Genomic DNA, 9654 nt, shown 5'->3' with positions numbered 1-9654 from the left:
ACCCCAGGAGCCCTGGTTGCCTATCCTTGGAGCGTTGGTTGAGTGAAATCCACAAACCCCTATCTGTGAAATCCTTTTTGTCACATTCTCTGTTGATCTGCACCAAATGCAAACACTGGTACCCCTTGAGACAACAATGATACGTCTTGCCATCTTTTTCTGCCTCTTGAAATGACATTTGCAGACATGGAGAGAGCTCATGGAAATGGAGAGTTGGAATGAGGAGGCCTGGTGGCCAATTAATTTCCCAGCTACTTCCTGAGTCACTCTGGGTGAATCACTGTATAAACAGATATATGAGTCATCCATTTCTGTACCGCAGGTTACCACAAGCTTGGGCTATGAACAGGACACGTTTATTATTGCACAGTTTCTGGGGTCAGGAGTCCAGGCGTGGCTCACGTGGGTCGTCCACTCCCAGCCTGGTTTCATCAGGCTGCAATGCAGGTGGCAGCCAGGGCTGGGGTTTCTTTTGAAGACCGGACTGCAGAGGATCCCCTATCAAGCTCACGTGGCCCTTGGCAATCTAATGAATTCTAATCACAGGGTGACACCCCCTCATTGAACTGGTCAGAAGTAAATTACAGGTTCAGCCCACACCCGAGGGGAGGGGATACCCTAAGGGTGTGAATACCAAGAGGTGGGGATGACTGGGGCCCACAAGGTATCAAAGGGAGCAGAGCAGAATCGCTGTGCTGTACACCTGAAACTAACACAACATTGTAAATCAACTCTAGTCCATTTACAGAGCGAGAAGCGTGGGAAATGATGTGGGTGAATATGATAATTAACATTCCAGAGGCTGTGGTTTGCATCTGTAGTCTTTTCTGAGGGGGTAGGGAAGATGGAGCTTCTGACATCTTTCTTCATCTCCTAATCACTCTCCAACTGGTTTCGAAGTCCTCCTGGAGTTAGCTACAGATATTACCAATCAAAGGCTGTACTTAACATTTCATATTTACTCAGAATCTTGAGTAACAGTCTAAAACACTGGGAATTGTGTTGTTGTTTTTTTTTAATTTAACTTCACATTTGTTTGATTCTAAAATTGAGAACTTATCCTTTGTCATTTGAAAAAGATATTTCATAAAGTATATAACCATCAAACATATTTTTTTACTCCACACACTAGAAACATTGCAGTTTCTAGAATATTTTTAGGAAAACAGCAGAATCCTTATTGAACACTTTATTCTGCTTTTAAGATTGAGACTTTGGCATTCATTGTCAAACATGTCAAATTATGTGACTTGGGCTGAAATTTCTATCTTTTGATTATCCTTTAACATGATGACATTTTAAAAAAATTTCAACTCAAATATTGCCAAGAAAAAGTGATTCAACATTTATGTTGATTAAACTAATGCCATTCAAGAGCATTGTGTAAACTAAATTGTTCAGTGCTTATTACTCAATGGATTTTAGTCTCAGCATGAAAAATATCTCATATTTCTAATACTTGTGCAATCTTTAGGCACATGATATAACTTAAAAAGTTATTATTTAAGCATTTATGTACAATGTTATATAGATCATAACTATGTCAAACATATTCATGGCAAAAATACTGACTATAAAGTATTAATAGTAGTTCCCCACTGGTGGTAGGAGTATAGGTGATTTTTCTTTCCATTTCCAATATTTTCCAAAGTTTCTATAATAAACATGTATAATTTTGCGCAACAGGGAAAAAAAGCATCACTTTTAAAAGAGACGATTTGACTAAATCCATGGTTTTCCTTTTTAAATTATTTGTTTAGGCAGCAAAACTCTTCTTTTAAAAGAAATTCTTAGAAGTAACCACATATGTGAATCTGAGAAGAGTGATGATTGTGTTTTGGAGGTGTTCTTTCTTGTTTCTGGAACTCCACAACATCCAAGCGTTCTTCAGAACACATTTTTAAAACCACTAGACCAGACAGTTTCTAGAATTCCTTAGAGCTGGCTGCAGTGGTAATAGGAGCCTAACAGACCTGGGGGAAAGGCCCCACGTAGGACTTCTGATGGGATCTCTGAGCCATTTTCTCTTCATTTTTAAGATGGATATATCATCTGCCCTCAGGGCATTGGGTACAACGGCACATTGATGAGCTCAGTAAATGGACTATTGTCACACTGCAATCATTATCTAAGCCCTATGGTGTAATTCCATGAAAAGTCACTCTCCGGCCCCTCTCTCTGGCTCTTTCTCCAGGCCACTGAATTTCCCCAGGTTCTAGGATTCATGATATTCTCTCAGGCTGAAATGGTCCTTTCTCCCCTCAGCTGATTAACCTAGAGTTAGTTTTAAGACCCAACTCAAATACCACTACTTTCGAAAAGCCTTCCATGAGTCCCATGTGTGGTAGAACCCCCATCATCTGCACCTTGTGATACTCTTCTATCCTACTTGTCCAATGGTGCGTTAATTCACATGTTTATATCTTGTTTATGCCTCAGCTCACCCATTAATGGGGCACGGGTCTTAATCATTTTTATATTGCTAGCATTACACACTGTATCTGATAAGTAGTGAGGGCCCATCAACAGAAAATAGTGGCCACAAGCAGTGAACAGTAATACAGCCATTTTGCTCCACTAGATATAAGATTATTAGCAGTTGAAAACAAAGAGAGGAATCTACTGATCAATGTAGTATCAGAGTAGGTCTATGATTGAATGGACTTCCTACTGTTATGGACACAGGGCAGGAACTGGCAGTGGAAGATGCCAGCATAGGCAAGATACGAAAGTACAGAAGTGCACTTGAGTCCTGAAGGTGGGCCAAAGTCCCACCCTTTGGAAATACACCTCAAATCAATCCAGCGAGCAGTTTTCCCTACAAGGTGTTAAAATGTAAGTCATCGAGGCACGAGAACACACCGTCCAGTTAGTTTGTTAAGCTTACCTATCCAATATTGAGGAAAACCATTACTTTTCCAAATGGTTTAAATTGTTCAGTCGCTAATTACTCACAAAGCTACTGAAAGTCCGAGTAGCATACACGTGTGTGAAAAATATGGCTTTTCTTTATCTTCTTATGTCAACTTCAGTCTGACTCTCAGCCTCCACGTCGACTGGCTGCAGAGAAATTCTATCCTCAGCTGGGGCAAAAGTGCCAGGTCAAACACCCGGGAAACCCTCTAATCAGTGGTACACTCTGGTGATTGTTAAGAATCTTCTCGTCCCAATTCCTGCGGTCTGCTTTTGTTCACTGCCTCTCCTGTTTCCATTCTGCATCTGGGACTCAGAAACTTTGCTCAGACTGAAGCCTCTCTGTCTCAGTTTGAGGCACTCCTCTGATGTCTTGTCACCCCAAGAGAGCAAATTCTCCCTTCCTTTGCCTTTTTGTCAACAGATTGAACGATGATCCCTACCCGCGTTAAGGAGGGCAACCTGCTTAACTCAGCCTACAGATTCAAGTGCTGATCTCACCCAGAAACATCTTCACAGACACACCCAGAATAACGTTGAACCGATTATCTGGGTACCCTGCGGCCCCATCAAGTTGAGGCATAATATAATAGTAACTACCAGATTGACATCTGATAGTTTATTATTGAAACCCAGCTTCCTATTATGTTAGAACTTCTGGAAACTCAGCTTCCCTTGGGGGCTATGTAGCGTTTCCCATGTGAACTTCTTTATACTTTAGAGTTTAAGAGAGTGTAAATCTCAATCTATTGAGGGCCTGAATAAAACAAAAGGCAAAGGAAGGGAGAATTTGCTCTCTCTATGTGACAATCTCTGAGCCGGGCCATTGGTTCTTAGATATCCTGAGGCTTGGCACTGTGGAATATGCCTGGTTGAAGACAGTCCAAAAGAACACAGTGGCTTGGATTCTCTGAAGATCAGCTTCAGGAGAGGCTACCTGATACTGTCTGGCCTCCCCAGACTTGTATTCCTCGCTCCTCTCTGCCTGCATGGAAACCCCAGAGGATCGAGATTTTGCTGCTTGTCAAGAAAGAGACGTGGCTTTGAAACGTGAGCCAGGAGGAAGCGAAACAAGCCCGGTGCCTCTACACATCTTGATGTTGAGCTCCGAGGAAAACAGCAGCTTCCCAGGCTCCAGTTGGCCAAGGCCTCTCGGACGCTGTCCCAGATTCTCCGTCGCTTGGCAGTGGAGTCCGCATCAGCTGCTCAGGCTGAGGTCCCAAACTGGGTCTGCTTCCTTCATGCTCTGCAAGTTTGGCTTGGGTGTCCTCATTGGGTGGGGAGTGGCCCTGTGGATAGTCAAAGCAGGAGTCCCAGTTCCTGCTTTGTGACACACCCACCGTAGGTGCTTGAGACCAGCACAGGTGTATCTGGCCAGGCTGCAGTCCATATGGGGAGGTGGCTCACGGCACAGGTAGGGGGCTGGCGGGGTACGTAGGATATGGAGAAAGACTCCCAACAAAAGCAATTCTTATGTAATCCATCTCTAGTTACAGCCTACCGACACATGGCAGCAAAGGCCCAGACAGAAGCCTGGACATACCCAGAGAAAATTGCAACATTTTATTATAAGACCCAAGATCAATAACACAAACACAGAGAGACTGTAGAGGTTTAGCCCATCTTGCAAGCTGGTGTCTCCTGGACGGAGTCAAACCTTGCCAGGTAAAGGGAACGTCATATGCAGAGAAGTAGGTCCCTGGAGACTATCAATCCCACACCCTCTTTTCTTCTTCATTGGATACGTCAAATTCCCCTCCTGTGTCCCCAGTTCAAGAGCCAGGGCCTTTGAGTTTTGGAGATAAGCCCCAGGGTGGCACATGGCAGCGAGCAGAACACATTCCAGGACAAGCTGGAACTGATTTGATAACCTGTCTCTGTGCCTGACATTTGATAGGTACTTAATCAGTTTTCCTACTAGAGCCTTATTATTATTATTTCCTTTAGAGCCAAGGGTTACTCTGATTTCCAGAAAACTTGAGCAAAATAAGAGACAAATTCCTCTTTGAAAGATTTATGGCAAGTTTTCTCAAAGAAGCAGATGAAGTTTCTTTCGCTCTTTCACTTCTCAAGAGAACAAAGCTGGATTACAGAGTTAAGATGGTCACGAGCATGAGAAGGTTTCCATTTACTTCCTTTTATAAGCTGAGCAAACTCTGACCCAAGGAAACTGACATTTCCATGAGGTGAGAGTCTTTATGGTGATAAACAATTCTCTGTTGTCACCAACAGTGTAGAGAAATGGTTCTTTCCACAAAGATCTAGGGTTCTGCCCAGGACAACATAATGTCTGGCTTTTCCCCTCCTTGAGTTTATGTTCTAAGATTGGATAAGAGGGACAAATTGTCAACTCACACATCTTCATTCGTGGTGATTGTGAAGGGAATGTATAAACACTACAGCATTGGGAGAATGTCTTAATCCATTGGGGCTTCTATAACAAGATATATGGTGGTTTATAAACAACAGAAATTTATTTCTCACCATTCTGGAGGCTGGGAAATCCAAGATCAAGGCACCAGCAGATTCAGTGTCTGCTGACAACCTGCTTCCTGGTTCATAGATGGCCATCTTCTCTCTGTGTGCTCACATAATGGAAGGGGCAGGAAGCTCTGTGGGGTCTCTTTTATTTTATTTTTTAAAATTTATTTATTTACTTACTTATTTATTTTGGCTGCTTTGGGTCTTCGTTGCTGCACACAGGCTTTCTCTAGTTGAGGCGAGCAGGGGCTACTCTTCCTTGCGGTGTGCAGGCTTCTCCTTGCGGTGGCTTCTCTTGTTGCGGAGCACGGGCTCTAGGTGCACAGGCTTCAGTAGTTGCAGCACACAGGCTCAGTAGTTGTGGCACACAGGCCCTAGAGCACACGGGCTTCAGTAGTTGTGGCTCGCAGGCTTAGTTGCTCCATGGCATGTGGGATCTTCCTGCCCCAGGGATCAAACCTGTGTCCCCTGCATTGGCAGGCGTATTCTTAACCACTGCACTACCAGGGAAGTCCCCGTGGGGTCTCTTTTACAAGGGCACTAATCCCATTCATGGGGGTTCCACTCTCATGACCTAATCACCTCCCAAAGACCTCACCAATACCATCACCTTGGGGGTTAGGTCTCACATATGGATTTTGGGGGACACAAACATTCAGACAATAGCAGAGGATATAAGGGAGTTCAGAAAAGAAGTGAAGAAGTGGATTTTAGCACCTACAGTTCCTGATTAAGTAACAGAAAGAATAGAAAAACTGCAGCTTTCGTTAACTCCCATGCTGTTTGGCTATAAGGCTTTGACCTCACGGATTATGTGAGATTTCTAATAGCTTTGGGGAAAATGAAACCTCAATGTAAAGTGATTCCAGAATGGAGTGCTCATCAAAATCACAGCCTGAGGGCATCAGAATCCCTTGGGATGCTTGTTGAAATGCAGATTCCAGGATTGGACCCAGGTCTACTTAATCAGAATTGCAAGCATGGGCCCAGAGGAACTGGTATTTTGAATAAGCTCTCCACGTGACTCTTATCCCCATCAAAGTTTGAGAACCCCTGCCTAAACTCCAAATCAGGACCAAGCCCAGGCAGTCTTGCACTTTTTTGCCCTTAAAGAAAACAAATTAAGTCAACAGAAAAGAGAACATGGTAGCTTCGTAGGTTTCTTGAAAATGAGGGAACTGTATGTACATGAGCTGTAACAAGACCCATAAGGAGAAAGGTTTTCTCAACCCGCAGAGCGAGTTGAATGAGATCAGTAGTTTTTGCCAAAACCTAATCCTGCAGACCTGCCATGAATAACTTTAATATTTTAAAGCCCTCACAGCATAGCCAGGATCCCCAACCAATTCAGAAAGCCTTTCCAATGTTAGTGTCGCCTTTTGCTGAAAGAAGTTGCCGTCAGGGGTCCCTTCTAAATGAAAAACATTATTTACAGAACGCTAAAGAAATTCTAATACCAAAATATGTGCTCCTGGTATGTTGTTGAGAGGTTTGGGCAACGTTTCCAGCAGAAGTCTTCTAAAACATTTTTATGATAACATTTAAAATCCAAAACAATGTTTTAAGGAAATTGTCTTATTTGATAGTTGGAGACAATAAGAAAAACCAGAAGTATGAAGAAACAAATTATAATGTTACTATTTGGGGTCATATCTTCTCTTTGGTAACAAATTAAAAAGTAATTTAAAAAAATGAAATGATATTAAGGGTAGCTTTTCTACATCAGAAAATTCACCAACTGCTCTCCCATAACTGTGAGTCATACTACTGTATTCATGTTGTCAAGAATTTTGAACTAATAAGGAATCCTGAATAATTAACCTTCTCAGTAGTACTATTTAACATCATTTCTTCATCACCAAATTCATGGCAAGTTCTTATCTGTTTGCTCTGTTCTGTTTTGCTAGTCAAGCCAATGCCTGAGTACCACACCTAGATTCTAGTTTCATGCGTCTGGGGTGAGGTTCAGGTGATTCCAATGTATAACCAGTGTTGAGACACCCATTTATAGCCAATGCAATAGGTTTTCCTTAAGTCATTAGAAGACAACTTCTCAGCAATATAGGTGCTTTACATTCCCAATAATACAAAGGTTTCTAAATTCAGATAGGACTCTCCACCTCCAATTTTGTTATGGAGACAAGCCAATAATTGTTCTATGCATCCCACAGTTATATGACCTAAGTCTCGGGGGGAGGTGGGTCTCTGAGCCTAATTCTTACCAAGTTTACTGGAGTAACTTAAAACTCCAAATTTGAGTGTCTCGGTAAAAAAGAGTGTTATTTCTGAGGGCCTCTCTAAATGAAGCCAAGTCACACATGCAGCTTTGATTTTGTGGGTTTTAAGGCAAAGAAGTAGTTAGACATGTCATCAGGTCAAGTGGGCAGAGCCTGACATGACATCAGGATGCTGTGAAAGCAGGTCAAGCAGAGGGAGGACCAAAGAGAAGATGACTTCCTGTCAGTAGCTGAGCCAGTTCCTAAACTCCAGCCCCTGCCCACATGCATCTCACTTTCCTCCCTAATGACAATGAGCTGCTTCTCATCTCAGTGGCTTTGCTCAAGTTTTTCCTGTCTCTGGCATCCATTCCTACCTTCCCTCCTTACCCCTCGAGATACTTTCTATCATCCTGTCAGACTCTGCTCAGTCTCTACTCAGATGCCACCTCTCAGCAGCTGTTCCTGACACTCAGACTGGTTCCATAGGGAAGCGAATAAAACTTAAGCTTTGGGGCCCCTGGGAGGGGCCCCAGAAGTGCTTTCATGTGGTCATGTTTCTTAAATAAAATCTGCAGAAGTAAGACGTTTTAACCATAATTGTTTCAGACTCTCCACTTCAACTACCCTTCTGTCAAACTTCCTCTTGGGTTAAGTCCTGTTAGAGTGACCATGGGAAATTTTGAGAATCGGGGTAACCCCAAATTCCTACTCCATGCCTCTCCCATCTGGGGTTAGCAGATGCAAACTATTATATATAGAATGGATAAACAACAAGGTCTTACTGTATAGCACAGGGAACTGTATTCAATATTCTGTGATAAACCATAATGGAAAAGAATATAAAAAAAGAATGTAGATATATGTATAACTGAATCACTTTGCTGTACAGTAGAAATTAACACATTGTAAATCAACTATATTTAAATTAAAAAATAATTTAAAAAAGAGAGAATCATGGTAAATGGACATTGAATTTGGAATACACGCAGTTTAGGTTTAGTGGAATAATATGTTTACTAATAATATAACTAGTGGTATCAGTATAAGAATAGCATGTCAGTCAGGATTCAGAGAAATAGAACCAGTAGAAAATATTAACACAGACAGACTGATGGTACGTAATTGATAGATAGATGATAGATAAATGATAGATAGATAGATAGAAAGAAAGATAGATAGATGGTTAGAGGCAGGAAGATGTATATAGAGAAACTACAAGAAATTGCTTTATGCAATTGTGCCAGACTGGCCCAGCAAGTTCAGAGGGCAGCCCATCAGAAAGGGAAGGTCAGGAGCAAGGTGAAACCTCATGGGCCAAAGCTGTTAGCTACAGCAGTAGTCTCTCCCGCCAAAAAAAAAAAAAAAAAAAGCTTAAGCCCAATTTTAAGACCATTTAACTGATTAAGTCTGGCCCACCCAGAATAATCTCCCTAATTTAAAGTCAGTTGATTAGGGATTTTAATTCCTTCTGCAAAATCCTTTCCCAGAGCTCCTTGCTTCATGTTTGATTAACTGAATACTGTAGTTCAGCCTAGTAAAATTGACACACCAAAAAGTCACCTCACAAATAGCTTCTAGTAATATACCTAATCCACTGTACCAAATTATCCAGCCTTGACTGAAAGGTTGAGGACCAGGGTTTACACAGCAATATAAGTGTATTGTAATGTACATGGGACCAAAGTAAGTTGCAATTAGAGGAGAAACAATGAAATACATGAAACCAGAAGCTATAGAAATTCAATTTCCAGAGTGTAAAAATGTAAGTAGAAATTTCAGTTATCATCAATGCCTAGTCAAAATGGAAGATCTAAGTAACATAGTATATACAATGATAAAAGAACTACACTTATTTTCTTTTTTGATAGGACTGTGATATTGGAGCTTTACCAAATATACGACTTGGAATATGTAACTAGGAAAACATTTTTGGAACATTTCAATGAAACAGCAAATTCTTCCATAGATACTGGCAGACTGCAGATTTGGATGTATAGAAAATATACTTTATTTTGTCATTTTAAAATTTATTTATTAAATA

General features: G+C 41.5%; 1 protein-coding gene across 1 annotated transcript in view; it reads right to left on the bottom strand.

Moving 5' to 3' along the window:
- Nucleotides 1–543: 543 nt before the first annotated feature.
- Nucleotides 544–9654, bottom strand: part of MRC1 (mannose receptor C-type 1) — a 108720-nt gene continuing 99609 nt past the window's right edge. The window contains exon 30 of the mRNA XM_082844930.1: nucleotides 544–905. Within this exon, the coding sequence (XP_082701056.1) occupies nucleotides 874–905 (32 nt within the window). The 3' untranslated portion in view covers nucleotides 544–873. The remainder of the gene's footprint in view (nucleotides 906–9654) is intronic.

Source organism: Leucopleurus acutus, assembly GCF_964270905.1.
Source record: "Leucopleurus acutus genome assembly, chromosome: 1".
Taxonomy (NCBI): domain Eukaryota; kingdom Metazoa; phylum Chordata; class Mammalia; order Artiodactyla; family Delphinidae; genus Leucopleurus; species Leucopleurus acutus.
Note: the sequence above shows the minus strand (reverse complement) of the source record. Positions and strands in the feature narration are given on the sequence as shown.